The sequence below is a fragment of the Sesamum indicum genome, linkage group LG11 (genome assembly GCF_000512975.1).
Source record: "Sesamum indicum cultivar Zhongzhi No. 13 linkage group LG11, S_indicum_v1.0, whole genome shotgun sequence".
NCBI lineage: Eukaryota > Viridiplantae > Streptophyta > Magnoliopsida > Lamiales > Pedaliaceae > Sesamum > Sesamum indicum.
This window is the reverse complement of record NC_026155.1, coordinates 7874853-7891642: the sequence shown is the minus strand read 5'-3', so window position 1 is coordinate 7891642 and position 16790 is coordinate 7874853. Positions and strand designations below refer to the sequence as shown.

The 16790-nt window shown below is 34.5% G+C and overlaps 1 protein-coding gene across 3 annotated transcripts; it reads right to left on the bottom strand.

Annotated features, from left to right (window-relative positions):
- Positions 7772–16450, bottom strand: LOC105173546 (DNA topoisomerase 1). Of its 3 annotated transcripts, XR_848749.2 has the most exons (17): positions 16051–16449; positions 13906–15079; positions 13556–13750; positions 12445–12525; positions 11776–11835; positions 11569–11663; positions 11277–11433; positions 11059–11184; positions 10785–10865; positions 10459–10549; positions 10238–10371; positions 9358–9426; positions 9195–9284; positions 8775–8878; positions 8531–8699; positions 8088–8366; positions 7772–7980 (listed from the first exon to the last, which is right to left on the bottom strand). XR_848749.2 is itself a non-coding variant. In XM_020697752.1 (16 exons), exons 2-16 carry the CDS (start codon positions 15064–15066, stop codon positions 8298–8300), a joined length of 2682 nt encoding a protein of 893 aa, XP_020553411.1. In that variant the 5' UTR covers positions 15067–15079; positions 16044–16450; the 3' UTR covers positions 7797–8297. The 3 variants fall into 3 exon arrangements, 2 of the variants coding, with proteins under 2 accessions (XP_020553411.1, XP_011093631.1); XM_020697752.1 differs by having other exon boundaries at positions 7797–8366; positions 16044–16450; XM_011095329.2 differs by having other exon boundaries at positions 7797–8366.

Sequence of the window (16790 nt, the reverse complement as noted above, 5' to 3'; positions counted from 1 at the left end):
ACAATTAGATATCCTAAAGCTCTCTAAAACGTTTAAGCTCTTTAAGATTGTGTCCACGACGATTGATTGAATAAAATATGATTTTCTTCTATGTTGATCAATAGAATAAATACATTTAGAGTTACGCGCATGAACCAAGCCCGATCCACCTAATAGTGAGCCCTAGCCGATTTTTTCTTAATCGAGGAGTTGAGGCTCTTCCTTGTGGAAGAAGAGAGGCCGAGTAGGGCTTCTCGGAGAGCCCCCCTCAGTCAAACTTACCTTTGATATACACTAGGTGTATATGATATTTTTGTGAAGAGGAGATATCTTTTAGATATGCATGTGAATTGAATGATATTATTCATTTACACACACACAACTCTCCTAAGCAAGATACACAACGATCTCTCTCTCACCCTAGAACTCAACTCTCTCACTCACTACAATTATTTTCATTGCAAGAGGATATCCATCTAGCAGTGAATTTGTGATTCCTCTTTGAGATGATAGATTTCTCAATAATGTTTGGGCTTAGTACAAATTCCATGTGGAGGATTTGTTGGCCAAGATTTTGGACTTTGTACATGGTGTAACATGCAAGGCCTTATTGGTCCATAGAACATGCATTTGAGTTGTTGGACCCACTGTGTGAGTCCCTGTCCGAAGAAGAGCCTCCACCACTTGTTCAGATGAAATTTTTGTTTGGCCTTTTATGGGGGAAAGAATGCCAAAAGGATGGTTTAAGAGTTGCAACTGCAGGGCAGTGGAAGGGGAAGAGCGCATAACACGTCTGCCCGAATCAAAGCTGAGGATATTACGGGCAGCAATACAAGAAGAACATTTTTCCCTCATCCAAATTCATGTCTCTTTCTCAATTTCCCATCAAAGTATGTTTCGTGCTGACTGTAAACAAGAGCCATCACAAACACTTAAATTAATACCATTACTATTTGTTTGTCAAACCTAAACCTATTCTTTACATCAAAATTTTGGAATAAATTTACTAATTAAATGCCTAAACAATTTGTCTAATAATTAGATTCCAATGTAAAGTCCATAATAAATTTAGAATTTTTATGTTTTTAAGATGATAAATTTGGAACAAGCCCAAGTGCACTGATGTAAGATATAATACAAGATTGCTCTTCATTTCGGATTGGCTAATTGTATAAAAACATGTTCAAGTACTAGGAGGCTGATCTATGTCAAGACTCATGGAGTTTAGGCCCAATTAAAGTGAGCTCAAGCTACTTAAGTCATGCTCGTGCTTATGAAAAGAAGCCTCCACCAAACACAACGTTCACACGGGACATATCACAACATAAATAATAAATTCAAGTGCAAAGCAAGTCTATCTGCAACGACAAATGTTCCCGATCTTCCTCGACGTCATCAAGTCCTCAAAGCCTTAGTACTATATTCAATTCAAGGTGATACGTAATTTGCCCCACAAAGCTGGAAAAGATTACACATTCTATTCAAAAACAAGCTTTAACACTTTGATTGAAACATGAAAAGAAGATTCATGAAATTTATCGTCATTTCATAAATTTTAATATTTTTTTTTTTTAAATTTATATAAATCTCAAGTTACCCATATATCTATACTCTCCTAATTTATTTTGCAAACAAAAAATTTGGTGTGTTCTTGATAATTGATCAATTCTACAGTCCCTGATACTCAATCTTAACTATTAAACTAATACCTTGATGCTAGTTTTCAAATTACTACTATAAACATGTCAAAATACACAACCATCTTAATATTCCAAACCTAGCTACATCACTTCATTGTACAATTCATCTTGTCACATTTGGTTGTTGAGATGTCATTCCATCAAATGACCTACGCCCTCTTCTTCTTGTCCTTTTCTTTTCCTTTTAAAATTTGTGATAATTCTCCTCTCTTGTCATCTTCAATGCTGGTGATTCCGACCACCGATATATACATAGAGTTGACCATATATTATTTAGGGACTGCCTAAGAAAAATAGACACACGTGGAGGGATTGAATTGACTCTCTCCCCTACCATTAGTTAAATTGAATTTAAATGAAATGTCTGTCCTACACTCCGCACAACGCCGCGAAGTGTCTCATCGTAAAGGCCCCATCTGCTCCTCACCAAATATACATTCACGGACAGAGGGTTTTCGTTTTCAAATGAGAGGATGAAAAGGAGATTTGAGTGCATGAAAGCTCCAAATCTTGGCTTTTGACAAGATCCCACCCACGTACACACACACACACACACACAAAGAAACACATGCATGCATGCGTATATATGTTTGTATATATATATTTATACATGTGAACGTATACATTTATACGGCCTATGAATTAATGTACTGCATGTCATTTAGAGCTACGTACGTCGGCAGAAAAGTATTGATGTGATGAGGAGGTGCATGGGGCCAGTCTGGTTAGGCATGATTGGAGTTCCTTTTTTATCAGTATGTGCTTTTTTATCATAATTACATCTATATATATTAAATGCAATTTTGGTCCTCTAACTATAACTAAATCCCGTTTTAGTCCTCTAATTTATTAGGGTTTGGATTTGGTCCTCTATGTATTTCAATTGCTCAATTTTGGGACTTTTTTCGTCCGAAAATTACCCAACCAGCCGGAAATTTCCACGTGGAGCCCATGTGGACATTTAAATTAGGGCTGAGACATAATTAGTTAATTTTAGCTGATTTGTCAATTTTTCGAATTTAAAAAAAAAAGGAATGACATGGCATATAAGTGTAATGTGGAAAAAGAGGGAAAAGCACGAGCTTGTTGATGTTGAGTAAATATAATATCATTTGCTCCAAAAATAAATGCCTTGATGTGTAATATCTAACTTAATAATTTATTCATATTCTAAAAGAAAATCTTTCAAATCTACCTAACAATTTCTATTACATTACAAATGAAAAAATGCAAGCAATCCTTATATGATATTATAAATGAGTAAATTATTCCCTTATGGAAAAAATAAATAACAATATGCCTCCCCTGTGTTTTTTAAATACAACAATTTACCTCTCTATATTTTTAAACTGAAGCAATTTATCACCTTAGACAGGAAGGTAAATCGCTTTATTTAAAAAATATAGAGGGATAAATTACTCAATATATATATATATATATTTATAAAAATTAATTTACTCATTTTCAATATCATATGAAATAAATTGTTATTCACTCAGTTACAAATTGAATAGTTGGCAACAATGATCACTTGCGATGCTTTCTCCCATATAATCAAATTGATTAGTACTTACAAGACAAAGAAGGCATGCAAAAATGAGACCAATAACGTGCGTTGCCCGGCCACCATTCCTCCGTTGGTCACTGCACTAGACATGGATGTTTAGGACGTCTTTTTCTTCTTTCTCAGGGGTAGATTTGTCTTTTCACTAAACTATTTTGTCTAACCAATTATGGACAAATTAGAGTTAAGGAAGAAATCTGTATTTGGTGGAACAAGATTATGTTATAAGCTCAACATCAACACATAAATCAAGATGTGACCTTCCAAGTTTAATTTCATTTAGCGTTTATGTAAAAAGTTAATTTTTTTTTTTTTTGGACAATCTATTGGAGTAATTAATTGAAATTTGGCTAGTTATATATATAGACACACACACAAATATAAGATATAATTTGTATTGCGTTCCTCTAAAATTTAGTATAATTATTCTTAGACTATCATAATTTAAAAAATTCATATAATATTCTTGATATTTGTTTCGTCCAACAAATAGATCTCTCAAGTAGTCAAAATTCACCTAATTTGCTGATATTAGCAAAAGAAATTGAATAAAAATTCATATTTGCCCTCGATTGACTTATTGCAAGTAAAATAAATATTTTTTGAATCATATAATTGTTATACGTTCGCAAGAGTTAATGCATAAAAGGAGGCAAATCTTCAGCATTATAAGGGTCGTCTGATTAGAAAAGATTTGTTTGATCTGCAATAAGTCATCAGTAGTACGTTAAGTGGGGTAAATATAAATTTTCATTCAATTATTTTCTTAATATCGACGAATTTCGTGAATTCTAACAAATATAGAGATCTATTTATTAGACGAAAATAAATATTTGAGTTTCTAAATATAAGATCTCAAACTGCAGGAAATTTAAGTGTGATTATACCAACCTCAAAAAAAGACGATGTAATTATTTTATATAGACATATATATATATATATAGTGTGTCTATATACACCGCCATTTTAAATACTTTTTCATCATATGAGTAAGTATATATAATTATTGTAGTCATGAAATTCAGAAATCGACAATTGTTTGTGCGTATGATGATGAAATTGAACCCTTTAAGTAGGTTTGTGATGGTCCCATATTCCAATTTCTACCAACTTAAATCCAAACTTTAGCCGCAAATCTTGAAAAAAGTCTTTATAATTATTATCTCAAAAAGTTTCCCATATGAAAAAGGTTATATATATTGACCCTATTTCTGTAATGTATATATCGAATTATACGTATATATATTACTTGAAAAATTACACTCCGCTCCCCTATGGTATAGTGTAATTACATGTAAATTCTCTCTAGTTTAGAAAATTACATCTAGCACCTTTGAAGTTTGCTTCCATCTAATTTTGTTAGCCTAATTATCAAATTTGCTAATATTAATAATTAAAAAAAAAATTGAATGACAATTGATATTTACCCTCGATTGACTTATTACTGGCTCATTGCGGGTCAAATAATTTTTTTCGACTAAACTATCCTTATAATAGTGAATATATACCTTCTCACATGCATTAATGCGTGAAGATGTATGAAGGTAATTTGGTCATACAAATATTTATTTGACCTATAATAAATTTGTAATAAGTCAATCGGAGGTAAATATAATTTTTTTTGTTAATATCAGAAAGTTCGGTGAAGTTTGACTAACAAAGGAACTTATTTGTTTGATATAGAAGAAAATTTCAAGGGTATTAATTATAATTTTTCAAACTACAAGAGTTTATATGTAATTTTACTAAATCTTAGGGGTGGAGAATATAATTATCCTATATTATATGAGCGTCTTGTATATTTTTTTATGTATTAATCGGTTGACTAATTCGTCGGTAGTCCATGCAGACAAGAATTATTATTTTTTGACAATACAAAATTTCATATATAACTTTACAATAAAGCTCTATAAATGCGAGGTTGATTTAATTGCTAGGTATTTCTATCACTTAGATGAAATTATTATTTTAGTAATTACTATTATTATTGATTATCAATAATTGTATTAAAGGAAAATTTGCATTTTTCATCTCATATATTAAGCTTATTTTCAATTGGGTTCCATTTGTTAGATTTTTCTTACATTCAGCCCCATTTATTTTAATTTTTTTTAATATTAGTCCCAAGTTATTTTTTCGTCTAATTTTTAACAAAAAAAAAAAGTCACATAAATTAAGTGTGGCTGTTAAAAGACTGTCTGGTGGGGTGGAGTGGGGGATGGGGGGAGGGAGCACGTCAGCATCACATGTATAGGACCATTGAGTTGTAGAAACGATTTTCATTTCTCTTGCCCTAATCTCGCCCAAATTCCCTTTAAACCCTAAAATTATGCTTTGAAAGACAATACGTTTTGTAAAATTATTGAACCTTAGAGTTTGTTGAGTTCAATCAAAGGCTCTTTTGGTTCAATTCTTGAACTATTTTGAGGTGCGGCATGGCTCGCAGCAGCTTGCAAAATTAAGTTGTGAAGCTATAAAAATGTTGGTTTGTGCCCTAGCTTCCGTTTCCCTTAATAGAGAAGTTTTTTTCCCACCAAAATAAGCTTACACGTGCACTCACTAACAGCTACGCTTAATTCACATGATTTTTCCATTGGACGAAAAAATGACTTGAAACTAACATTGAAATTTTTTTAAAACGTATGGAACTAAATATGAGAAAAATCTAACAAATGAAACTAAATTAAAAATGAGCCTATTATATAGGATCAAAAAAACACAATTTTCCCTCCTATTAAATTACATATTACAATTGCTTATATCTTATGATAATAATAATAAAAATATTTGATTTACTAAGAAATATATATTTAGCTTTATTTATTGAAATTTATTTATATGAAAAAGAATATTCCATGATAACTTCAATTGCAACATTTAATGCATTAATTTATTCACAATTATTATGCTGGACATATAAGACATTCTCCATTAAAAGCCTCTATCTCATATGTGCCCCCTAATGTGAGAAGTCCCTTTTCTTCTTCCCCCACCAATAACCCAGGGGTGGGGGGTGGGGGGCTATTGATGTTTGCTTTCTTTTCATGTGTGATATTTTTGTCACGTCTATCAGTCAATTTGATTGGGGGGATTTAGCCCAATATCTTAATTTTTATTAATAAGAAAAATATTTTTAGTATCATATTTTGAGTTTAGTATAGTTTTTTGTTCAATTAATTACGTGATTTTTATTATTGACCCAATAAATAATAAAAATTCTCATTTTTATTTTTTTTTGTCAAATTATATTAGTATTTTGACGAAAAGTCAAGTGGTTGTTAACTCTTTAGCCTTCTAAAAATGGCCCAATACCTTTTTTTTTGTGAAAATACTAATGAAAAGCTTGAAAATGTATAGATATTAAATAATGAAATAAAAAATGCTATTTAATTTTCCCAAAAAGAAAATAATAAATGCAATCATTGTAAGGCAATATATATAATAGGGGGTTAAAAATGAAACTCGTCTCGGATTATTTGATTTATTGAAATTCTAAAGTATTTATTAGTTAGTCGATTTCCATATCATATACAATTTTAAAATTGTATTTTTACATAATTTTATAAAGCCAAATTATATTCTTTTAAATAAATTGACACACAGTGAAGTTATGTGTAGTCATATCAATACTCTTTTTCTTTTTATAAAATTATAATTACACATCCGTTGAGGTTGTAAACGTATAATATAAATACACTACCTATTCAATATTTGAACGTTATGAAAATTAATACCCTCGAGGTTTAATAACACCCCATGAGAAAGTATCTATAATTTTATAAAAAAATATGAAGTATTTATATAATTAGATCTAAGAAATAGGCGTAGATATAAAGAAGGAGTATTCATAAGAAAACTAAAATTTTTAAGTTTACTTATGGGATTCTTTCTGTCAATAGTTTTGACTAACACTTTAGGCCAACTAACCTTTCAATTAATTGTATTTAGTAATTTAAGACCTTTTTCCCCACTTATTTACCAGCTTTTGGTTGAAGTAGGAATTTTTACGTAAAAATTATATGTTCTAGTATTAAAAACCGTCTATGTAAATTTAACTAAAATAAACCCCTTATTTTAATTTCATTTAATTTATAATTTTTGTAGGTATTTTAACTTATTTATCTAATTTAAATATTTGCGAAAATTCTAGGTTATAAGTTTCTCGATGAAACAGCAAAAACTATAAATTAACTTTAATGTAAATTTTACCTATTTTATATTTTTTTCCCTTATCCTTCTTCACCATAACCCCCGACGCCCCAGGTACAAGAAACCTGGGTTTGCTTTGCAGTTACATAGATATTCAGGAAGAAAACTTTTGCTGATGCAAAATTCATAAACATTCTGCCATTAAAACTATCCCACGTCTCTTAAGATGGGCAGAAACAATTAGGATGAGGCCGCACCCATTTTGAGTTTGAGAAGGGAGATTACAGTATGTGCACCATTGGAGAAATCTGCAGAACCAATATTTCATGCTCCCTTTCGGGTCTTATTATTGGTTTCTTTTGGTTTAATGGATCGTGTCTTATTGAACATTATCCTGCATGGAATTATAAAGCAGACCCAGTGTATCACAGTATCATCATCGGTCTAGCACATTAAAAATCTTAAGAAAAATTCCAGTCCATGCATCGTGTTATCATACTCCAGGTGTTACATGTGTATAACAGTGATTTCCAAATCTTGAGCATTTCTTCTTTTTCATTCTCTCTGTTCCTGGATTCTTATCGCAACCTAGACAAACCAACTAAACTCGGATCAGTGAGAAGAATCAATTGGACACAAACACTGACCTCATTGAATTGTATAATTCAATAAGAAATAACGAGGAAAATTCTCACATTCAACGATGGAATTACTCAAAGATGGGATATTGACTCTGCAACTTCATTGAGATCATATAATTCAATAAGTAGGAATAAACAAATTAAACTTGCTAGCAGATGACTGTTAGCGAACTGTTTCTGCTGCAGTGCCGTTTAGAATTCTTTGTCTTCTCCTTCTGTAGGTGTCGGTGAACAGGATGTGTCCAATGAGGGCTACTAAAAGTATTAGAATCTGAAACTAGGATCAACATCCATTGCCCAGGCAAATTTCGCCAAAAGAGACTTGTTGAAAATCTGCATGAAGGAACCAGCATCATTGAGAGTCAAAAGTGGAATTTCAAAAGAAACTTAAATCAACTTGTCAGTGAAGCTAGCCCTGCAGGACAACAGCCATTACAGATACACTATACAGAAATTTCTCTAGATTCGCATAATATCAAGAGGGGATGAGCCCTAACCTTTTCAATAGGAACTTCATGGCGTTTGCACCATGCAACTGTGATCCGAGGATCAAGGTAGTTGATCTTTGATGTACCCAATGCCACAGTTTTCAAATCCTCTTTCGTCTCCTTATCCCGTTCCATTTTTTCAATCTTTGCATTGGTCTGAGCTATCTTTTTCTCTAATCTGCTCAACATTGTCACCATCAGCTAGATGATAACAATACTGGATAACCCACCCACCCAAAGAAGTATTACTTACGCATCAGGATTCAAATTCCTTTTTGGCTTCCCATCAGCACTCTTCAGTGGGGGTTTCCCCTTTTTTGCCCTAGCCAAATCTGTCTGCAGTTCTTCTAAAACACCCTGAAACAAGTAAGCCATCTTAACAACCTAATAGAAGAGAAACTAAGGCTTTAATTTCCTTCTTTTATTATTATTATTTTTTTGGGAGGGTGGGGAGGGAGCGAGGATATCTCTATACTAGAAGCAAACAAGTTTGTAGTGACAGTAGCGCATCAGCAACCAGAGATGGCCTGTGTGGTTCTAGGAGTTTGCTGTCTATAAACTAAGTAAGAAAGCCTTTTGTTTCGAACAAAACCAGCTTTAGTAGTTCACCTCAATCCTCATTGACTTCTCTCTGATAACATCTCAATATAGTAGATAGAGTTGGTTAATTTACCTTTAGTTCTTCTATCTTTTCATTCAAGCGTGTCATCTGAGCACTGTGGGACTTGGAGACAGTGCGTTGATGATTACAAATGATGGCAACCTAAGGAAGAAATGCAGATTAGAGATCTCAAAACAACTCAGCAAAATGTAGGTCATTTAGACATTGACAGTACCTCCTTGTTTGCATGCTGATAAACAACAACTTTTTCAGCAACATCTCCACCTTTTGTCTCCCTGCTCAACTGTCACATGAACCAAAAATTTAAACATAGTAAAGATAAGTGTATATTGAGTCACTGACATAAATTTTGAAAAAATTTCAATATAGGACAAGCAGGGTAAGTTGAATCAAGCGAACTGTCACTAGATATAAGGCAACATCACTGACACTGCAATATGCTTTGTTGTGCCCCATGTTTACAATGAGTAAGGCACTGATTGCAGATTATTTCAGCTGTTTAAGCCCTATTCCAATAAACAGATAATTTGCTGTTCACCAAGACAAGAACAAGTTTTACAACTGACAAAGCAAGAACAGATCAAAATTTTAGTCATCATCAGTGATTTATGTCAGGTCAAAAGCGAAACAGCAAAACCCATTGGGTCACAGCTTCAGTGAATTCAGAAAATGTAACTGGAATAAATCTAAATGCAGTTCAAAAGAACTATGTTGACTTTCCAATAGAACAGCAAAAATCAATATTAGTCACTGGTATACATGAAGTTATTATTACTGCTTTAAATACATAGTAACCATCTCCAATTCCATTCCAAAGGACTCACAAACGATATACTGATTTTTAATCTTTGGAATTTCAGTACAATCACCATCATTCTCTTTTAGGACAATGTTGCAGTCTGCATCTGCCCACACTTCACTCCAAACCCACTCTCATCCCCATAGCACAGAAGGGAGAACCAGAAGCTAGTCTTGCCACAAAGTTTTCATTTATACTTACAGCTCAGACATCCCACCAGATGAAAAAATGGGAGATCTCGCTGACATATTAACAAACACAAATTCAAGAGAAGGAGTCTCAAGTTGCAACTTACCTTGTCATCCAACGTGATAGATGCATTGTACGTACGGAAGACTTTAGCTGTCAGACCAGGCATCAGTTCCTTTAAATGAGCATTTAGTTTACTGGTATCAAGTCTGTCAAACATATCATCGCTACCCTTTTTCCCTGGACATAATACAATGCATATGTAGAAATGCATTAATAACAAATCTAGAGTGACATGCATGCTATTACAGCACATCATTTACTGACCACTACGAAACTGTTGGATTGCCTTGAACACCGGAGTTTCAACCTCAACTTCATTTTGATATCTTATAGAATCTTTACCGAGGAAATCAAACTGCAAAGAGGAAGAGAAAATCCACTCTTTATTGAATTGAAAATGCAGCCAGAATGGGGTTTTGCATGGTTCAAGTATTGACTTCCCTTCAAAACATCAACTTCTTGAAGCACTTTTAGAGGAGATGAAGTTCATTTTACAAAATCAATTTTTTCAGCAGCATCAAAATGGCGAATCTAATCAAGGAAGCATACAGGAAAGTGAATCTTAAATAGTTGTATGAAACATGGATGACCTTCAAGATATTTGGAGGCACTGGTTCGACATTTTCAACTTTTAATGTGCAGCAACCAACTGTATCAGCTTCGTCATCATCCTAAAATAACAAAATGGCTTTAAAAGGCTGTATAATTTTCAAGCAACTCATGATGGAAGTAAATATCATGAAAAGCTTGGCCAAAAAACTAAAAATTTAACCAGCAAAGAACAGCGTAAAGCTCATCATGACATGCTCCCGAAATTTCAGAAGTGATCATGCCAGATAACTGAAAAGCTGTTGCACCATATACCTTCTCATTGCCTGCCCTAAGGGCTAGTTTGTCAATAAGATAGGTGGCAACTGCTATCTGCTTCTTTGTAGGATCTTTATTCGTAAAATCCTTGGTATAAGCTGCTCGAATACCATGTATGTAGTCCTTCATTCAAACAGCATAAGATGTTAATAATTTGTCCACAACATTCATCGCCAATACATATTGCTCTTATTGGTAAATTCTGTGTCAAAAACCTTTAAGAGTCTGGCTTTCTCATATTTCTCTTTATCACTTTGTCCTTTCAAGGTACTGCTTGCTGCCAGGAAAACATATTTGAATTCCTTTGGATTAATGGGATCATTCCAATATGCCAACCATGTCACTGTATTGTCATGCCTTATTTCTTTCCAGCTGCCAAACATTAAATTCAGAAGGATTACTTTAAATTCAGTTTACATTGAATTAGGAAGCACTATATTTTTATTTATTTATTTTAATTGTTCTTTAAGAAATTCTGGAAGGTAAATTGAGATAATGAAGCAGAACCTTTCACCAGGTATAGGACACTCAGGAATTGGAGCGTCCTTTCCAATATTTATAGTGATGTCACTTGGGCGGATTCGTTTTTTCAGCTTCCCCATCTGTGTGACAATTAAGAGTACTGATTCACTAAAAAACCTAAAATGCCACTCTAATCTGCGATTGTACATACATGAATAATGTTTCATTGCTAGAAGGAACTTTCTAATACACCTTTGGATGTTCGCCACGGCCTCTGAACAATCCAGGTGGTTCAACTCTGAAGTTTCCAACCTGCAAAATGGCATGACAATCAGCTCTGGCGGAGAAGGATGAACAAGATTGATCCTGTCCTTAAAAGAAGCACCAATGTAATAGTATATTGCAGGAGAGCATCATTATTACACAGAAGCTGCATTTGACAATATTAATACCGCAGATAACCAGCTGACTTGAATTTACTGTCTAGCGGATAATCCATAGTTTCAACAATAATGTTCTTAACAAAATGCAGCAGCAGTCGAAATAAGTCATTTATAACAAATGGGGATAATCCAGACATTGTTATTCCAAACAATAACTCAACAATGTTAACTAAGACCTAAAAGCTCATCAAGCTAAAATGGGTACATGAGTTGCAAAGCAACTTCTGCCAAGATTAAGTCATTGCTAAAACTAGAGAATACCCAGGAAAAGAAAACCGGTATACTTCATGAAGAAAAACAAAAATCGGCATATAAACCTGCATGGCTCTAGAGGGCAGATGCGTCTAAATAACATGTACACTGGTTTTCTTATTTTTTTCTTTCAAAAGTTTGATGTCCATAGTACTCATTTTATGAATATCAATTTAAATAAAGTGGGAAAACAAAGAACAGACATAGATCAAGGTGAAGATCAGACCTTCTCCTTGACACCGTTAACGATAGCCCACATGTACTTTTCTTCTTGCTTCAGTTTCTCCTCTTTTAAAGCTTTCTTCTCCTGCCCAAAGAAAGAGAAAAGGCCAAGTGAAGCAAGCTGTCCTTATGAGAAAGTCATTTACATTACAGTCACTTAAATGGAGACCTTATGCAAGATACTTAACACAGAGTTGCATTTATATTCTGAAAACATATGGCTGGTCTTTCAATTTAAATTGTGCATCAAATACTAGCCAGAAAACTAATCTGCTTCTATGGCCAACTGTCATCAATAAAAAGTGTGATAAAAGAGAACACGTAAGTGAAAATACAGTTAAAAGACATTACTAAAATTGTTCTACTTAATTGCTGAAATTATTACAAAATCATTCCAATGTCGTATAGGTGGATTTTCTCTAAATATAATCATGTTCATAACATATGCGATTCACTAGTTTTACACGCTCGGGAATAAAAACCTCTAATTCACATTTCAATTGTAGGTCTCTTTATTCCATTACTTAATTTTCTCAAGGACTTTGAGTTACATAATTAACCTCGAAATCTGGCTTGTAAACAAAGTTGCAACTAAATATGGTCATACATTCCAAGGCCAAGCATGATGCAGTCCAAGCATCCAGCATAAGGTCTTAGTCAGAACACAATCAATATTTCCCAGCAAATGTTCACAGTTACTACATGCCAAAAACTGATAAGGGGCCAGCACCAAGTAGATAATCAGTTATCAGTTTTTGCTATCCTATGGTTATTTTACTAAATGCAGCACAAAGTCCTACGTGGTCTTTCGTTCATCCACTCCAATATGAGTGAGAACAACTGGAGCATTCTTTCATTGAGACAAGCAACAAAATTGTTCACCAAAATCCTCCTTAAAAACTTCAACTCAAACTGAGAAAAAAAGACTAATGAAGAACATAACAAGCTCACAAATGCTTACCATCAAGAAAAATTGTAACATGTGAGTATATTAACTGTTTCTGATGGCAAAATTCATAGAACATTAGAAAATTATCAAACAAGAAGGAAACCCGTCCATGTTCAATATCATCGCCATTACATGCAAAAGTATTTGAGAATTATTGGTGATGTACCTCAGCAGTCATCTGTTTCTTTTTCTCCTTTTCTTTCTGATGCCATTCATATATAGGAGTGAAGTCACAGTGTTCTAAGCTCTGAATAACATGATTCTTTCCTAGTATCTTCCGCCAATCTGCCATGAAGTTCTCTTTGAACTTAGGCTTATTCATGTAATCAGTATCAAGCATCACTGCATACATTGTTGCCACCTGTCGAAAGGAAAGGAAAAAAGTTGATATGATTCTGAGTAAACAAGACACACTTTAGAAACATTCTAACAAAACGACAAAACTTGCAAGCTCTCTGTGTGTCTGATTGTGAGAAAGAGGGAGAGAAGGGAGGAAGGGAGGGAAAAGTGAGGCACCTCTTCCTGTTCCGGGGTTAGGTCAACAGGCTTGCCTTTGTAGAGCATCTTAACCCCATGAGGCTTGTATGGAGGAGGAAAAATTACACCATTGTGAACCAGTGTAGTCCACTTCTGCCCTTCCCCAGAACTTGGAGGAACCTTCGATGACTTAGAATACTTTGAGTTTTTCATAACCTTCTTCGGTTTCTTACTTGTCTTCTTCGCTGATGCAGATATAGGTTTAGTCATGTTCTTCGCAGATGATGATTTCTTATCTGAAGAAGTCTGCTGCTTTATTCTCTGAGATATAGGCACATGATCTTCATCGTCTTCATCCTTCATTTCATCTTTAATGGATGTCTCTTTTGTTTTATTGGGTGTAGATGCATCTGAAAGCTTAGGTTTTTTAAGATAGGACTCACCTGCAGATTTTACGCCATCTGCCGGTCTCTTCTTTAAAATAGTCGAAGGTTTCCTTTCTGCTGAGGCTGAGCCATTTTGGTCATATTTGGCCAATAGAGGTTTTCTCTCACCGGAAATAGAAGGCCTGTTGGTTGATTCCCCAGCATTAGACTTAACTTGAAACTTGGATGACAAGGGTATTTCATCATCTGAATCTTCAGGTTTGGGGATCTTAGTCTTCTGAACCGAAGTTAAAGCATTAGGCCCTTTGTTGGCATGGTTAGAGTTGACCTTTGACAAGCCAGCCGGGAGCCTAGCACTAAGTGGTTTATCATCTTCAGAATCCTCTGAGTCCTCATTCAGTCCACCAGTGGCTTTGGTTGATGGCTTCTCATCTTTAATCTGGTGCTTCACAGAATTTGACTCATCTGTCACCGAAGTAGAGGGTCTTGGATCCACCTCCCGGGGTCTAACTGCCAATGCCTTGGCGGAGGAATTAGATGATTTTGGGCTAGCCAGAGGAGATCTAAGAGGAGGTGTCCTAGAAGAAGGGACCGTCTTGCTCTTTTGTATCATGGTGCTTTGACCATTCTGAGGTCGTACATCTGGTGATGGCCTGTTTAATGGTCGATCATGCTTCTGCGACAATGGTCTCTTTGTTTCTGAGTTTCCCTGGCTCTGCTTTGCAGAGGAGCTGCTCCTTTTGAAGACTAATGGTTCATCATCCTCATCCATATCATCCATCAACTTTTGATCGTTACAAGACTCAATGGCCATCAGTGGCTATTACCTACACATAAACATATAATACTATTAGCAACCAAAACATGAGTCCCCCCCCCCCTTCTATGCATATTTCAACAATTTTAAGAGTAGAAATGGAATTTCTGATTAGACCAAAGAAATTGAAATATTTTCTGGAATTCAAAAACATCTATTTGCTTCAATAGTAAAGTTTTAATGGTATTCCATAACCTGAACTTTGAATCATGTAGCTTTTACCGCCTCAAAGGCCATCAGAGTTTTCTCTCTCCAAAACCACAACGTGATCCATAACCTGCCCCACATCCCGATCTTCTAAACTATTATGTGGATTCAACAATCCTATCAATGCTATGGTCTACGGGTATATGCATCTAACTGTATATCAGCTCGAGTAAGATAGAAATCAAACTCCAGGCTTGAACTTTGGAATAGTTGATTAAAAGTTCAGAAAAGGACTTGCAGCTCAATACTCTACTAGTTTTAGGTGAGTAGGCATTTCATATTTATTCATCCTACATTAACCTGGTTTTGCCACCCTTAACTATTTTTTTGCACTATCTCTCAGTCACTGGAAGTAAACAGAAAAGCAAATACTTCTAGATTGTATAAAGTGTCGAGACAAGTTTGCCAGACTTTATTCTCCCTACACCAGTCAGAAATTGGTAATCGTGGACCAAAATCATCATCAAGAATCAATTGCATACTAATGCCAAAACTAGTTTTAAAATAAACCCAAAAAATCATTAACCTTCAAATTAAGCTGAGTTACCACATCAGTTTCCACACATTTTAACAAACCGTTACATGCATATGGGGAAAAAAATGGCTATGCTTCAAATCGGACCATCCCACTTTAGCAAAAACTTAAAAACCACAAATAAAACCTAAAAACAAAAATAGCAAATTAGCTTATCTCTTCGCAAAACAAAATTAACAAAAACAAACAAATTAAAAAAAAAACAACCAGAGAGCTAAATTCTTTAACACACCACGCACCTCGACCGAATAATCGAGCTTCTACTTTCCTCCGCTTCCTTTCCCCTATCCGAAACCGCTCTATGACTATTCTTCAAAATTTCATCCAAGAAAGCGCGGTAATTGTTGGGACGTACTGCTTCTCAAAAGAATCGAAGACAAATGTGTGGGTTCCGGCGTCGACGGCAACAAAAAGCGGTGGCCGGTGAATCGGAGAGAGAGAACTAGGGCACGGAGAAGTGCGAAGATGGATGCGGCGTGAGGTGTATGCTGTAAGAGGCGTATATTTTCCAATTTTTTTTCTATTTTGATCTTCGATATTGGATTCCGGACCGGATATCAGGTGGACTCCTTCCGGGCCAAAAATCGACCCGGGTCAAATTGGTATACCCACTCAAGACTCACCAAATTGAAGACTCTGCTCGTTTTCAAGCGAGTGTTTTTACGTATTGAATTTCCTTGATATATTAGGAAAGCATCGGAGTCAAAGAAGTTCGCACGACATTAGAAAAATCGGTGTTGTATAATGCGTTTTTTACCCCCAATTAAAACTCATTCATAATGTTTGCATTCGTTTTTTTGAGTGTTTTGTTGTGTTTTGTGAAAATAGAAAGAGAAAAACAAAGATAAATAAGTGTGTGTTAGAGATAATATATATGTTTGGATTTGTTTTTGGAGATAATTTAAAATAAGTATTATATATTTAATATTGTGTTTTCGGAGACAAAAATTACTATTCATTGTCAAATCATGTCTTTGGA

Coding starts and splice junctions, on each gene's coding strand:
- LOC105173546 (XM_020697752.1), bottom strand. CDS start 15,066: ATGGCCATTGAGTCTTGTAACGATCAAAAGTTGATGGATGATATGGAT. Junction 13,751..13,905: donor TAACCCCGGAACAGGAAGAG/GTGCCTCACTTT, acceptor TCCTTTCGACAG/GTGGCAACAATGTATGCAGT. Junction 10,866..11,058: donor TTAGGGCAGGCAATGAGAAG/GTATATGGTGCA, acceptor TTGTTATTTTAG/GATGATGACGAAGCTGATAC.